Raw genomic sequence first — 17648 nt, 5'->3', positions numbered from 1 at the left:
GGCATTGCGTCAGCATGGCCGCAAGTTGCTAACCTAATAAAATTAACACTAGAAAAGCCCGCGGGAACTGTCAAATTCAAAGTTATTCGTTTCACAGACTATACTTGGTGTATACCTAAAATTAATATTTCAATTTGTTTAAACAAATGTTCAATTGCAGTGTGGTAAAAATTGTCAGTGGTGCCATTGTTTCTGAAATTGGAGTACCAAAATTTGGTAGGAGAGTTTTATAGAGATGAAAAAAAAGATATAAATGTTAAGATATTTTAGTTAAATGATACAGGGTGTTCAAAATATATTTATGAATTTCAACTACTTAAAATTAAAAAATCTCAAATTTTTTAAATGGGACACCCTATATATTATTTTTTTTTTCTGATAGATTTTACAAAACTTTTATTAAGTATATCATATACGTATTTTTAATAGTTTGCGATTTATTCCAATTTTTTCTATTTTTACCCATATTTTTAATACAATTACCCTATAAAATCATAGTTGCCATGACAAAACAAACGATTTATTACTTATCTTTAACAAGTACCTTAATAATTGGTTACAATTGCTGGTATTAGTTAAGGTTAATTAACTTTACTCAAATAAACTAAAATCGCAGTCGTGAATTTCTTGGTGTATTTCTATATTATGAAAGATGACACTTGGATTTTCTGTCGGGGCGAATAGCCACAGATTAGGGTAACACTGGATTACCTAATTGTTGAAGACTACTGATATAGGAATTTTCTTCGACATACAGTAAAGTTTTTTTTTCTCGTAGTAATGCTGGTTTATAATTTCATTTGGTAAAGCCAATATTACTACGAAATAACGAAACCGTCCCATTACACACCGAAGATGTTTTCTAGATAATCTTCATCTATTCTTATAGTACTTAGCAAAGTACTATATAATATATAGTACTGAACCAAAAATATGTTTTTCTTGGCTTGTTCGTGTGTATCAGTCACATTGACTAATTCATTTCAGGAAAGTCTGTAACTATTATCTCTACCATTTATACTTATTACAAGAAATTAAACTAAAATTCAAATTTTGTTCTTAACTTGCTTAACAGACAAGAAATTTTGATAATTATTACTTTTTGTGATGGTAACTGTGATATTATAGCGTAATTCTATTAAAAATAGGTATAAGACATACTTAATAAAAGTTGAAGTGTTTTGTAAAATTTATCAGAAAAAATGATAATATATAGGGTGTACCATTTAAAAAATTTGAAGTTTCTTAAGTTTAAGTAGTTGAAATTCATAAATATATTTTGAACACCCTGTAGCATCTAACTAAAATATCTTTACATAGGTCGTTTTCTATATCTCTATTAAATTCTCCTACCAAATTTTAGTTGTCCAAATTCAGAAACAATGCCATCACTGACAATTTTTTATCACACTGCAATCTACCATTTGTTTAAACAAATTTAAATATTACAAAAACTATTAGTTTTAGGTATATAACATTATATATAAAAAAAGTTATAGAATTTTACGCAGAATCTAAAAATAAAATAAGAAACGGGGAGTTGCATTTTAAAAAACATATGTTATATTGGCCACACTTTTTTGAAGCACCCTGTATACTGTATAATAATTTTAAAATGTGTATCTTAACCATTCCTATAACTTTTATATTTCATATTTTTTTGAAAACCTCGAAACAAATGAGATAATGGACTTTACTCTATCGTTGACTCACCCTGTACAGTATGGAAATTTGGAAAAGTATAAACGGGATTAACCATTTTAGAATAAGCAACATGTTTATGAAGAATGCATTTTTCTCAAACTGTCGATATGAAAAAAGTTTTTCCTCTTGTAAAGACAATCCAGGGACATACTGTATATATATTTTTCTAGGATCACTGAAAAATTCATCGAGGGTATAACAGGGAACAGTGATTTCCCATCACAATGTTCCCTAGCAATTAAATATTTTTACAATAGAAACTTTAACATTTTTCTGAGTATAGGAGAAGTTGCATAATTGCATACTAATTATATAATAACAAAAATATCAAATACCCTACTGAAACACCTGAAGTCAAAAAGAAGCGTCTCTAATGCATAAATAAATTGATAATTATACTCCTTCCTTAATATTTTTTTTATTCAAAGCCTTTTTTATTGACCAATCGTATTTCAGATGAAATTAAAGGCAGTGCAAGTGTTCTAAATAACAGAACGAAAGATTTAGTAATAACTGGTGAAAATACCATAGAATTAAGGTTTAAAGAGAAAAATATTGAATGCGATGTGGAAGCTGGGTCTTGTAGATCTAGAAATAACGTGTTAAACGTAAAAATTGCAGAAGGGTATCTATTTTATGATATGTGTAAGCTTTATTTAGAACCCTCGAAATTAGTGGAATAAATTAGTGGTTTCAGTTAGCCTAGAAGTTTGTTCCTCTAATTTCAATGTAAGCATTCAGAACGTCAAAATTAGCGGTGGTAATTTTCAGTTAGTAGAAAAAGTTTACAAACGTAACTTTTTTCACTATTATGCTTCAAAATTTGTTAGTAATGTCATTTTGGACCTTTGATTATCATCCCTCAAGAGAAATCTTGATTAGACTTAATCTATAAAATGAATAACTTTGAATTTTGACCGTTATTTTTGACCAAAATGGCAAATATAAAATCCCTATACCAAAAAAGTTACTGATATTCTTTAAATTGAGTCCCTGAACGAATCAGATAGGTAACTCTTTTTACTTTCGTGAAATAGAAAAGGAAAATAATAAAACAAGTGACAGTTCTTCCTCTTCTTCCAAAAATCAACACGAAATGTCATTATTGTCAAAAGTAAAATGTCATCAGCTTTTGACATTTCTAAATATCAGACCAATTCCGTCTCTAATAGAACAGCCTCGGAGCGAGATTTATGACGTCACGCTAGTTAGATACTACGGATTAATAAATATGTTGTAGAATACATGGAAAACATAATTATTCCTCGTATTTTTGGTTTGTATTTTAAAAATGATATAGTTTACATGAAATATACATAATATACAGTTAATAAATACCATATATATATATATATATATATATATATATATATATATATATATATATATATATATATATATATATATATATATATATATATATGGTATTTATTAACTATATTGCTAATATATTTCATAAACTATAACATTATTTATAGTTTATGAAAATATACATAATATACAGTTAATAAATACCATATATATATATATATATATATATATATATATATATATATATATATATATATATATGGTATTTATTAACTGTATAATATATTATATTTCATAAAAACTATATATATATATATATATATATATATATATATATATATATATATATATATATATATATATATATATATATATATATATATATATATATATATATATACCTATTTATATTAATAAAAATACTTTGGCAAATAAACTATGAACTATACAAATGCAGCAAATGTTTTACAATATACAAATAATGAATAGGTACGTAAGATAATGGGTAAAATGTAAAATATATTTTAAATTTTGAGGTTTGAAAATCGATTTCATTTAACAAAAAAAAAACATTCAATACCTACTAGTGATGTATTTATTATTAATTATTTAATAATATTAATTTTTTAGTAGGTTGTGATTTTTATGATACAAACCAAAAATACGAGGAATAAGTATGTTTTCCATGTATTCTACAACATATTTATTAATATTTATTAATCCGTAGTATCTAACTAGCGTGACGTTATAAGTCTCGCTCCGAGGCTGTTCTATTAGAGACGGCATTGCGTCAGCATGGCCGCAAGTTGCTAACCTAATAAAATTAACACTAGAAAAGCCCGCGGGAACTGTCAAATTCAAAGTTATTCGTTTCACAGACTATATTAAAAATTTTATAAAGTATAATAAGCAAATTATTAGGCTATCTCTATGGATACAACTGACTACCGTAAGTTGTTGCTAGGATATTCTATTAATTTTAATTGTATCTTTTTTGACATTGTGAATGATTGTAATAGTCTAAGAGCTAGCAACGTTTTCGAGAAAGTATTTTAAGACGTCTGGCTCTTTGATATCTTTTACTATGCTCTCTGGAACAGCATGCGGCCCAACGTCTGGCTGCCGGTAAACGTTGCGTTCCCTACTGCGCATTGAAAGAAGATCCTATATTTTTATTAGTCCTTTAAATTCTAGTATTGAATATAAATCGAACATGTCTCCATAGCGCAGTGCGTAGAATTTCTGACCACGAACCGAAGATTCAGAGTTCGAATCCGAGTCAGGGCAAAGACTTTTTTATTTTATTTTCGTTTATATTCTGATAGTAAAGTATTAAGTAATTCTGGTAATTAAATAAAAACAAATATTTAATACTTTACTATCAGAATATAAACGAAAATAAAATAAAAAAGTCTTTGCCCCGACGGATTCGAACTCTGAATCATTGGTTTGTGGTCGAAGCTCTACGCACTGCGCTAGGCGTATGTTCGGATACTAAGAACTAAAGGACTAATCAAAATATAGAATTTTCTTCAATGCGCAGTAGGGAACAACAACGTTCCTACCGGCGCAGCCAAACGAACAGGCCGCATGCTGTTCAAACAAAAATATATCAAAAACCAGACGTCTTAAAATACTTGTTTTTCCGACGTTGCTTGCTCTCGTACTATAAGCTAATAAGTATAAAGTATAATCATTGAAACCACTAAATTCGTGGTTCTGAACGAGGCAATATATTTGAAAAAAAAATTATTATCTAGTTTAAATTCTTTTAGTGTATCAAAGTTTGATAAGAAATCAGAGCATCAGAATAATATTTTAACAGAGTTATATGATAGTTTAGATAAAAAATCGCCACCCTCTAAGATGGACCTAGATTCATTAGATATAAACTTGAATACTACCAATAATTCTGATACTGAGTCTACGAAGAATTTTTTTGGCAGTCTCGAATTAAATGTTTGGGGCAAAAGTTCTTGCGTTAGCAAAAACGCCGCTCTTCATCTAGAGAATGTCTTGATGAAGCAAAGTACCAACGTAAGTACTGAAATTCTAAGGAAATTTGAAATAAAATATTACCTAAAAACTTTATAAGCTTCTTCTAAATACAGACTGTCTGATGGGCGTTTTTTAAAAAGTGGGCCACCCTTATAATTCTAAAGTCATAGCTCTCCTTTTATAAGTAACAACTATGAAATACAATAGAGATTTTGAGTAATACTATAAAATGAAAATGGACGCGCATCTAACTACCCTAATCCTTTATTTACATCATTAATGTCACATATCATTTACAAGAGCTGTCCCAGTCACTGAAGGCATTTTTTGTATTATTTTTCTATTGAGAATGTAATTTTCAATCAAATAAATTAAAAAAATACCAGTGGTTTCATTTAAAATTCAAAAATTGTAGTCATTTCCGTTGAAACAGGAAGTGACTGAAATAAATTGAATACGCTAGATTTATGTCATACAGCACCCTACCAAATCTCGTTTTTCTTTATCTGGAAAAATAAAAAATTAAAGGGGTGGGCCACTTTTGAAAATCACCCATTATACTGATTTTACAATGATTTAGTAACCACTTTTCTATAGTTTGACCCGCGGGAAGATTCATGACAGTGATTTCGTTCGTTTTGCTGTCATTTTTTCGGGTGTAGTCTGTCGAAATCTCCCCTGTCTCGTTGGACATACTATATAAATGTAAACAAGAATAAGGATCATAAATTACTTTTAGGAAAAACCAGAAAAAAAGGTTTCCCCCCAAGACAAAATCGCTACAGCTCTTCAAAACATCAAAATCCTGAACGAAATTCAAAGAAAAATACACCAAATCAATACCCTGATCGATATATACCGAAAAAACGTGTCAAAAAGTAAAGTAAAAGCCTTATCATCGATGTACGAGAGTTTTTTAACCACCTCACAAAGCTACTACAATGATCTGACTAAACTTCAAGCAACCCCATTGAAGTATAGACGAAGAAACTTGAGTTTACCGAGTTTCGTTGAAAGAAGACTGAATTCTGACAGTAAATCTGGCAACGGTGTGCCTTCCAAGCTGGCAACACCGACGAATAATCAAGATGACAGAAATATTGAAGGTGATGCATGGAGAAAGATATTAGCTGCCTTTGTTTTCCATGTTTTTGTTGCTGAGCATAGCTGTTTATATTACAAGCATGTTATATATTGTTATGTATATATTTTAAATGTTATAAAAATAAATAAAATCGATTGTTTTTTAATGGAATTTGAGTATGTTATACACTGTGATTGAAAAGAACCCTTAAAAAGCTTCTTCATATCGCGATAGCATGGTCAATATTGCATGATCCCATTTTTTTATTGTTTAGTGTTTATACAGGGTCCGGCAATAGTGCGTCGGGCATCTGTAGCTCCTAGAATAAAAAACTTAAGAATTTTGTTTAAGTACAAATCTAAGTGTGTTCTAAGAAGTATTCCAGGAAAAGATTTTAACTTCTATAAGGTGGCTCAAAAAAGTGTGAGTGGATTGGGATGATTTTTTTTAAATGGAACACCCTGTATATTATTGCATTTTTGGCTTCTTTTCAGATCACTTTACATACTCCTAAGATATGAGTAAATATATTTTGATAGTTTCAGAGATATTAATAAATAAATAAAAAATATATTTTTTTCAGCGTTTCTTAAAAAATTATTAGAAATACAAGAGAAATGTCCTGAAATTAAAACTATTTTAGATATTTACTTTAGATGGTCTGTACTTATATTGCTATAAATATGGTAATTGTATATCATACAGGATGTTCAAAATTTTACGCCAAACTTTCTAAATTATAAAATAATTTTTCTTTGTTGTTTTTTTTTAATGGAACACCCTGTATATTATTTCTTCAATAGATGGAGAATTAAAAAATGACCATTTTTTTTATTTAGAGTATTTCAAAAAATTTAACGGTTTTGCAGATATTCCCGGTTTTATATTTCATATGGCATTTTCCATAGTAAATTTTTATCAAAGCCACCCAATGATTTTTCTCTCGTATTTTATCGTTGAGATACCGTGTATCTGCGAAACCATTAAAAATTTTGAAATACTTTAGATACAAAGAATGTTCAATTTTTAATTCTCCATCTAACAAAAAAATAATATACAGGGTGTTCCATTTGAAAAAAAAAGAAAAATTATTTTATATTTTAGGAAGTTTGGCGAAGAATTTTGAATATCCTGTATGATTCAAGATTACGATATTTATAGCAAAGTTAAGTATAGACCATCTAAAGTATATGCCTTATATAATTTTGATTTCAGGGCAGTTCTTGTATTTGTAATATCTTTTTTTATTGAAGGTTGAAAAATATAAATTTTTTATTTATTTATTAATATCTCTGAAACTATCGAAATGTATTTATTCATATCTTAGGATTATGTAAAGTGATCTGTAAGGAAGCCAAAAATGCAATAATATACAGGGTGTTCCATTTAAAAAAAAATATCCCGATCCACTCACACTTTTTTGAGCCACCCTATAGAAGTTATATTTTCCTGAAATATATCCTTGTACATACTTTAGGTTTACACTTAAACAAATTTTGCAAGCATTTTGTTCTAAGAGCTACAGATGCCCGACGCACTATTGCCGGACCCTGTATACTTTATCTATAGTTTGAAATAAATATATTATCATGGTTGAATCGTATTTTGATTTCAACTTAGCTCTAGTGTCCCATTTTCGTGTGTTCTATGAGGTTCTATGATGGTTCTATGATGGCTGTTAATCACACTCAGAAACTAGCGTGGAAGAGCCAATAACCAAAATTAGACGTCCTAATTAAAAAAAAATAAAAAATTGAATAATGCATTTTTTTAAATTAAAATAAAATTTATTTCTGTACTTCCAAACAATTATAAAATACATATTTCATTTTATCGGAAAACTTTTATAAACACATAAACAGATTGATATAATCTTGGAATTGTTCCTTTTTTGGTTCTATCAAGGCTCTCTGATTCTAAATCTTTTTCACATTTATTATGATTATTTTCAAACGAAATATACAGGGTGTCAAAAAAAATAGTGTATCTAACTTTGGTAGGTGACTCGTATAAAAATAAAACAAAAAGTTCCTGATGCCCTAAAATGCTTTGCGTGGAGAAGTTACAGCTCTCGAAAGGGTAAATAAAAATAATATATTTGGTTTATTTTTAAGAACATTGTAACTAGCGATGGGAACTATCGAATGAATTAGACTATCGAATGGTTTTATTCGAATAAAATCATTCATTCATTTGTATACTAAAGCATATGTGACAACCTCGCCGTGCGACTAAATGGTTATCGTTGAGCCACGGCTATCGAATGCTTTTGGTAAATGAAATTTAGTATTCGTTTGATTTTTGTGTGCGTCAGTGCATTATTAGTTCTTCCAAATTTTTATAACTTCGCCGTATAAATACTGTGCTATTCTTGCGTTTATTAAAATATTTAAAATACTAAAATAGTAATTTTTTTTAATTTTATTTATTGACGATTGTCTGCATGTGCAGGTGGTCAACATTTTTCTGAAAATTTGTGTGGTTTTCCGTAGTCCGATCTTTCAATTATTTAATTTTATATGGTATATGGTCTATTTTTTAATGGGAAATTTTGAGAAGTAGCAATTTTTAAGAGAGATGAGATGAACTTACAATTAATTTTAAAAATACATATTTGTACTTTAGATGTTTTAATAATATGAATTAGTTGAACTTAATAATCATATTTAAGTAATGTGGTAATGGTTATCGAACTCAAACTATGGGGTGAGAAAATTAAAATGAAAATTTTACACGTGCCAATTTAAAAAAAAGGTTAACAATGTTTGTATTTTGTTTATGCTAATTCTCTTACATGTAGGTTTTTGCGAAGAAATATTTCATTTATTTTTTAAAGTAAATGCCAGTAAAAGTAAATATAATTTTTAAATAGTAATATAAAGCACCTAATATAAATAATTTTGATTTCTAATTTTTTATTTATATTTTTATTTATTATATTATATTTTTACATTTATATTAAATGATTTTAAATTTTGTTGTTAATAGGTATAACAAATTATTACTGTTATTATTATTTATTAAACAAGTCTTTGCTTAAAAACATTAAAAATAATTTTCCTACTTCCAAAATAACAAGTATTATTGCAGTGTAACAACAGAATATTAATAAAAAAAATGCAGAATATGTAGACATACTATCCCTAACTAACTAAAGCCAAACAATAATATTCTTTGCTAATATCAACTAATACCAAAATATGGCAACAGCGCCCTTCATTATGTATTTTCTGTGTAAATACTAGCACCTTGATAAAAAAAAGAATGTGTCCATATTTTTATCTGACTCCGCAAAAAATCAAAGATGCCGGGTTCTTTCATAGCATTGCCACCGACCGCTGTCGGGTTTCTCGGAAAGAAACCTACGTCGCCGGGCGACAACTAAAATTCAGTTAATATTTTATTATAATCGATCCTGACGATTAAATGAATTTCATAAATGAATGAATTTTATAAATGAATGGTTTTTGCTGCCGAATTACTAGAATACAATGTTTCAAGGCAGATGACGGATCTATTCGATAATTTTTATTCGAATAGTTTTCAACGAATGTTTTCTTACTAACTATCGAATTATTCGAATGAATTGCAACTATCGAATGTTTCGATAGTATTCATTCGATAGTTCCCACTACTAATTGTAACCCGTTTTTCTTCAAATTTGGTACTTTAAAAATAAACAAAATATATTATTTTTTATTTAACCTTTCGAGGGATGCAACTTCTTCGGGAAGCATTTTAGGACACATGTTCATAGGAACTAGAATAAACTGTACACTATTTTTTTGACACCCTGTATAGTGGAGCAAAATTGAAAACAAAATACAATTCACCCCCTACCAAATTTTTAATTCGTTTGCGAATTCATGTTGTAAATATTGTTGTGAATTTTGTCATTACGCCCTGTCATTATCGATTTTGTTTTGCATGTTTTTTCCAGTATATTTAGACGATACCTCTAGTCCCGAGTCAAGTTTGCGCAGGTCGTGTAGCTTGTCCGATTTGAGCATGCAAAACGCATCCAATTTAGCCAAGCGCAAACCCGAACAAACAGGTAAGTCCGTGCACGTAGTTGTCCACCACTGAGCATGACAACACCTTTACTTTTCTCTATTTTGATGCTCTTTCTTCTCAGTTCTTTTTTCTGTCTTGTTAGAAATGCGATGCGGAGTTACATTTGAGTCTTTTTTTTAATATATATTAACGTTATTTTTTACTAATTCTAATATTATTAACCTTTTAATATTGTTCTCTTGTCTAAGATATATTTTTATATTTTTTTGAAATAATCTATTCTACAGGGTTATTCACCTTATTCGACACGGAGTAGTGTAGCCAAACGATTAGATTTTTACAAGTTGTCAGTTTTGGGTTCTACAATTTAAAAATATTTTTACAAGATACAGAGTGTCCCAAATAAATAAAATATATCAAAGTTGTATTTTTTAAATGGAACACCCGGTATATTTTTACATTTTTCGTTTCTACGATGAAAATAAAGGTAAATTTGATTAATGTTTACCGCACTTTAATCTTACCGTTTTTGAAATATTGACGATTTTGTGAAAATGCAGTAACAAAATTTTAATGCTTCATTTTTCTAGGCTTAAAGTTTTTAATACCAAATATTGTACTGATTTTTTTCTATTTACTAAATTTTGAAAATTAAAATAAAATTTTACCACACTGTCTAGTGTGTAGTAACACATGTAATATTCAGGTTTTTTAGTATCTGGAGCAATTATTAATCAACGCAAACAGTCAATAATAATTAATGTAGTTATAATACTGGGATCATATTAATTGGTTCTCTTTTACAAATATTTAATCAGTTTTTTTTTATTTTATAATGAAATAAGCGAAATATATCGACAATATTAGTATCTGTACGTGTATCTTTAAAAATAATCTAAAATGTCAATATTCCATGGGTATATTGATAAATGAGGTCTAAATTATAATAAAATGCATTTTCTAAAAAATGGTTTAATATAATTTGATAGACAATTAAATTGTGCATCTGATTCTCGTAAAATATATAGGGTGTTCCATTTAAATTAAACAAGTTATTGCCGTTTAAAGGTAGTAATTATTTAAAATAAATTTTTAGACACTCTGTATAAGGTGATATTATTTTTATTATTGCAAACACAAAATTTAGTAAATAGAAAAACATCTTTATTTCTCGCTTTATATCTTTCTATATCTCTCTCTTTCTCTCTTTTTATCATTTATATCCGATATACAGGGTGGTCCGAATTGTATCCGGGAAACTCGGGCAGCATACTCTGCAGATAATATTTTTGTCAATGATGACATGTATTGATTATTTCGTTTTCAAATATCTCGAGAACCATTGATCGTGGCAATTTTTAACAAGAGATCTTTTTTCCATAAAAAAACGACAGAAATGAATATTTTTTCACTCCGTAGTTTTATACAGGTACACCAGACACCGATTTTTATTCAAATATCGGCATTAGTTTAGTAATAATTTGAAAAAAATTAAAATAAAAATGAAACTTATAGACCCTGTATCTCCGAAACGAAGCATTTTAGGACATATATTTATACGAACTATATTTGGACCACTCTGTATATTTTGAATTATGGAAGTTTTACTGTATTTCTCCCTCCAAAAAATGCTTTGCTTTATCCAAAAATCTTGTTTATATTTAAAACATTTTATCTGTAGTTAAGAAACCAGCACCCCCAGCAAGAATGACACCACGTTATGTCAAAAACAACTCGATGATGCGCAGTAAATCCAGCGTCATGTTGAACCAACAGCACTCAGATTCCGAAAACGATTCTCAGGATAAGAAGATGTCAAGATTGATGAGACCTACGATCAGTTCTCATAATAAAATGAGCCAAAAGTCGTTACAGGCACGAAAGAAACAGTCCTATTCGACCAGTAAGTATAAAATCCATTTTGATTCCATTTAAAGGCGGGAAATTTGAAAATTAGGGTATATTTTTTTAAACAGCAACTTAAACACACTTTCAACAATTCTTTGCACTTTGCTATGCCTGTGCGTCTGTGTGTTTCTCCAGTGGACTGGTGATTGTTTACACATTACAAAATACTAATCGTTATTACACGTGATTTGATTTATACCGGGAGATATATTCATCATATCCCACTTCTGATGTTAGAGCAGTAAATGTGCGAATACCAACCCTGAAATATGACGGTTAACCCAAGGGATTGGGGGAAGTTAATCACCGTAATTTTATAGATGTATTGTGTCCGCCTATCTTGAGTTATAACTCATCATACAGTCTTAGGGCTTTGCAAAGCCAGTATCTGAGACGGTTTTACAGAGGTTAGTTCTCCATCTCCGATATGTCGTACCAAAGTTTATGGTACGAATGAGTGTGTTCTGGTGTTTCTCCATTTTCCCCACAGAATCTGTATTTCCCGTTGTTTCTTAGCTTCAATCGACTGAGGTGTTCAATGAAGAGACAGTGTCCTGTTAAAAACCCCGTAACAATCCGAAGATTGTTCTTACTTAAATCAATGACAATCTTAGATTTTTCTCGGTCGTAAGTTCTGAGAAATTAGAGCTGTGTATTAGTCGTTCCAAATTGTCTGTTATTATTATTTATCACAGTTTAAAACTACAAAAAACAGCAACCAGGGTAGACTATGAAGAGTAAGAATTTGAACTGAGTATTTGAATGATTTTATGAAAGTATCCATTAGATATTTTTGTCATTTTAAACCCTAGAAAAGAAGAAAAACTATGACATTTTCTTGGTTTTTAGGTAATTTGAATCAAATAGGAATAGACAACGTTTCGACGTCCGATGATGAAGAGACGATAAAGAAGCCCCAAGTTCCCCCAAGAATGAGCCGGCAACAGAGCTTCGAAAATGGACAAAGTACTAAGAGACTCATGAACAACAAGGACCAAAAGAGATGTAAGTTTATTTTCATATATCTTTTATTTTTTTATATTAACTATTAACGGTACATCAAGTTAATATAGATATATTATATATTTTTTTTAATTTTATACTAACACTACTAAAATATTAATACTTTTTGGGAACGCCATTTCAGCTTCACGACACTCAATTCATTTTGATGACACACTAACAAACGAAGATATTGACATATCAAGCGAAAGTATGGATTTTTCTTCAATTGAATGTAAGTATAATGAATAATAATCACCTTAGCGGGCGTCCTGGGCTGGTTAGGTAGAACATTTTATATTTTCTACCGTCTTTTCTACGCCAACTAAATTTTTTACATTTTTTACATGTCCAGACGTAGAAAATTAGTTTTGTATATTGTAAGCCTTTTTTGAGTTTATATTTATTTCAAATACTTCAATCACAACGATTAGTACAAAAAATAAACAATATATAACGATATCTCTAATTGTTATTTATTACAAACAAATGGATAGTATACAGGGTTGTTCACCACATACGACACGGAGTATTGTAGCTAAACGATGAGATTTTTACAAATTGTAAGTTTTGGGTTCGATGAAGGACTATTAGAGGTACAATTTAAAAATAATTTTACAAGATACAGAGTGTCCCAAATAAGTAAAAAATATCAAAGTTGTATTTTTTTAAACGGAACACCCTGTATATTATTTCATTTTTAGTTTCTACGATTAAAATAAAGGTAAATTTGATTAAGGTTTATTATATTTAAACCTTACCGTTTTTGAAATATTTTCAATTTTGTGAAATTGCAGTAAAAATTTTAAGGCTTCATTTCTCCAAGGGTATCAAAGTTTTTAATACTAAATATTTACTGAAGTTTATTTACTGATCGGTTATTGTGTTGCAATAATAAAAATAATACTACCTTATACAGAGTGTCTAAAAATTTATTTTAAATAATTATTAGCTTCAAACGGCAATAACTTGTTTAATTTAAATGGAACACCCTGTATATTTTACGAGAATCAGATGCACAATTTAATTGTCTATCAAATTATATTATACCATTTTTTACCTATCTCTTTAAGTTTCCGTAGAAAATGCATTTTCTTGTAATTTAGAACTTATTTATCAATATACCCAAGGACTATTGACATTTTAGATTATTTTTAAAGATGTACCAAATTTTTAAAGAGTACAGATACTAATATTGTCGATATAATTCGTTTATTTCATTAAAAAATAAAAAAACTGTTTAAATATTTGTTAAAGAGGACCAATTAATATGATTTCAGTATTCAAACTACATTAACTGACTGTTTGCGTTGATTAATAATAATTGCTCCAAATACTAAAAAACTGAATTTTGTATGGGCATTAGACAGTGTGATAAAAAGTAACACCTTAAAAATGATATATCATTTTTTAATAAATGCTTATTTATAACAACAAAGACTTTAATTTGATAACTTATTATTATATTGATTTCTGACTCAAAAATCCACATTTATTTATAATAATTTATTAACGAACACAATTAAGTATGTCATTAATTAGTATATGGGCGGAAATAATGGTGTTATATTTAATTAATGGTATACTCTTTTATAAAGATTTAAATAGTTTTCTTTTTGCATACAAATGGTAATATTATCGTTTTTAGCAAAACGATAATATTACTAGCCTGTACATTTTGTACATTTGTTGCTTTAAAAACAATCTAAAATGTCAATATTCCATGGGTATATTGATAAATAGGGTCTAAATTATAAGAAAATGCATTTTCTACGAAAACTTGAAGGGATAGGTAAAAAATGGTATAATACAATTTGATAGACAATTGAATTGTGCATCTGATTCTTTATTATCCGTTATTGGCGTTTAAAGCTAGAAATTATTTAAAATAAATTTTTAGACACTCTGTATAAGGTAGTATTATTTTTATTATTGCAACACAATAACTGATCAATAAATAAACTTCAGTAAATATTTAGTATTAAAAACTTTGATACCCTTGGAGAAATGAAGCCTTAAAATTTTTACTGCAATTTCCCAAAATTGAAAATATTTCAAAAACGGTAAGGATTAAGTATAATAAACCTTAATCAAATTTACCTTTATTTTAATCGTAGAAACTAAAAATGTAATAATATACAGGGTGTTCCCTTTAAAAAAATACAACTTTGATATTTTTTACTTATTTGGGACACTCTGTATCTTGTCAAATTATTTTTAAATTGTACCTCCAATAGTCCTTCATCGAACCCAAAACTTGAAATTTGTAAAAATATAATCGTTTAGCTACAATACTCCGTGTCGTATGTGGTGAACAACCCTGTATATAGTGAAATATTTTTTTTGTATTTAAATGCTTCATATTAAGCATGGTTCTTTTGTTTTCAGTCTCCAATCAGTTATGCGAAGATGTCAGCAAACACCTAGTCAGGACCGCAGACAATGTTGTCAAAATCTATGAAAAACTTAAAGAAAATGAAGAAGCAGGGGAATCACAGGCTGAAGCTATGGATTGTATTAAAATGTCCCTCATCAGAACGCATAAGGTAAAAAAAAATTATATAGTTTGTTCAACAATTGTTGAATGATCCTGATTCTACAGATAAAACTGAAGAATAACCCACCAAAGTTAGATACACTATTTTTTTGACTGTATATAACTCTTTTTATTGATTTATACATGTTTATACAGGTTGTCCACGATTGTATCTTCAACGAATTTAAGCAGAACAACGGCAACATCGATGTAAACCAAACTGACGCTATTAAGAAACTAAATGATTTAGTTTCAAAGGGTGCTTCAGGGTCAGGGTCAGTCATAGACCTGATGCAGCAATATTCGGACATTTTGCTAGACATGATGCAGCAAAAAATACATTCGAGCAACATTTGATGTCTACCCGGAATTTTTTTCGAACTCAATGTATAGAAGGACTTAAAATTATTGTTATAATACGTCCCAGATATAGAGATAGAGATATACCGGGTGATGCATTGTCTCAGGACATATAGGAAACCTCATGTAAATTTTAAGAGTGTTGTCAAGTTCAAATTTTTTTTTATTTTTAGCCCTATTTCCTTGATTTTTTTATCAAATTTATCAACTTCGTAAATTCAGTTTATTATTTAGTTTTTGGCAGGATGCTGTATGGCTATAAGACGTACATTTTGCCTAGGGTAAGAAATGCGATACCTCATAGACGTACGTTTTGATGGGGTTTAATATTTTTCGAGTCAAGGGTAAAGTACCCTTGGGACAGTATTTATTTCAAATCTAATAAATTATATTGAATCCTCCTTACCCAAGATACTTAAGTTCTAATTTTGATAAATATTGATACAGGGTGTGTTATTAAAATAAGACATTTTTATTTTTATTATTATTTTTTAAGTACTTTCGACGCCACTGGATAAACAACTACTGGTTTATTATCAATAACCAATTATAACTAATTATCAATTAATAATCGATTTAATATTTTCAATTTATTTTGTTTACTTTAAAAAATTGTTTTTTAAGTTTGCTAATACAAATGAATAAAATGAGTTACAAAATAATTTAAAACCCCAGTTTTCAATGGAATCTGCAATATGATTTTGATTCGTTTTATTGAGAAATATTTTAAAAAATATATTAATTTATTGTATTAGCAAACGTAAAAATCAATTTTTTAAAGTAATCGAAATCGTATCTTAATTATTATGGAAGCTATATGAAAACTTAAATCGATTATTAATTGATAATTGGTTATAATTGGTTATTGATAATTAACCAGTTGTTTATCCAGTGGCGTCGTAAGTACTTAAAAAAAATAATAATAAAAAACCAAGGCATGTGTTAACATGAGTCAGAAAAGAAAATGTTCAGGAGACATGGCTCTGTCGAAAAAAAAAAATGTTTTAGAATAAGTTACTCCCGAAATTATTGCACAGGGTATTTTAAAGTTAGGATAAAAAACAATCCTTCAATTAACCCTTATAATAAGCCAAATACTAAAGTTTAAAAAATATATAATTTTCAACTTGTCGACGCCCTTAACATTTACAAGAGATTTCGTATATGTCCTGATACGATGCATCACCCGGTATGTAGATGAGAATGATATAAAACTAATAATACTGTGATTTAACTTAACAATTAATTAAATAATTATAAGTGTAATATTGCTTAAAAAGTAATTATCAATCTTTTTAATTATTAAGTGCAACGTTTTTTGGCTTTAACTTTTTAGTAGTTAGTATCTGTTTTTATATAAGGTCTAAACATATATGCCAAGTTATACTAAGAAGTTTTTTATTTTGTCGATTGAGTGTAAGATAATAAAAAAAGAAATACACATCACCTTAGAATAATGTTACGTCGATAACAAAATATAAGAGAATGAGATTGAGTAGAGTCAGGTTTTAATGTGTAATAGAACTAGCCTAAAGTCGTTACGTCACATTAGTAGTCGTAAACTTGAAACATTTTAAACAAAGCGGTAAATACAGGGTTGTTCACCACATACGACACGGAGTATTGTAGCTAAACAATTAGATTTTTACAAATTGTAAGTTTTGGGTTCGTTGAAGGACTATTAGAGCTACAATTTAAAAATATTTTTACAAGATACAGAGTGTCCCAAAT

The 17648-nt window shown here is 28.6% G+C and overlaps 1 protein-coding gene across 1 annotated transcript in view; it reads left to right on the top strand.

Moving 5' to 3' along the window:
• LOC115888674 overlaps positions 1-16186 on the top strand; it is a 181839-nt gene extending 165653 nt beyond the window's left edge. The window contains exons 44-52 of the mRNA XM_030908455.1: positions 2161-2329; positions 4791-5052; positions 5753-6254; positions 10038-10151; positions 11793-12014; positions 12869-13024; positions 13167-13256; positions 15410-15567; positions 15714-16186. Of these exons, the coding sequence (XP_030764315.1) occupies positions 2161-2329; positions 4791-5052; positions 5753-6254; positions 10038-10151; positions 11793-12014; positions 12869-13024; positions 13167-13256; positions 15410-15567; positions 15714-15914 (1874 nt within the window). The 3' untranslated portion in view covers positions 15915-16186. The remainder of the gene's footprint in view (positions 1-2160; positions 2330-4790; positions 5053-5752; positions 6255-10037; positions 10152-11792; positions 12015-12868; positions 13025-13166; positions 13257-15409; positions 15568-15713) is intronic.
• Positions 16187-17648: the final 1462 nt, after the last annotated feature.

The sequence above is a fragment of the Sitophilus oryzae genome, unplaced genomic scaffold (genome assembly GCF_002938485.1).
Source record: "Sitophilus oryzae breed Bouriz unplaced genomic scaffold, Soryzae_2.0 scaffold_806_pilon_pilon, whole genome shotgun sequence".
NCBI classification, from domain to species: Eukaryota; Metazoa; Arthropoda; class Insecta; order Coleoptera; family Curculionidae; genus Sitophilus; species Sitophilus oryzae.
The sequence above is the reverse complement of the archived record's forward strand: the minus strand, read 5'-3'. Positions and strand labels throughout refer to the sequence as shown.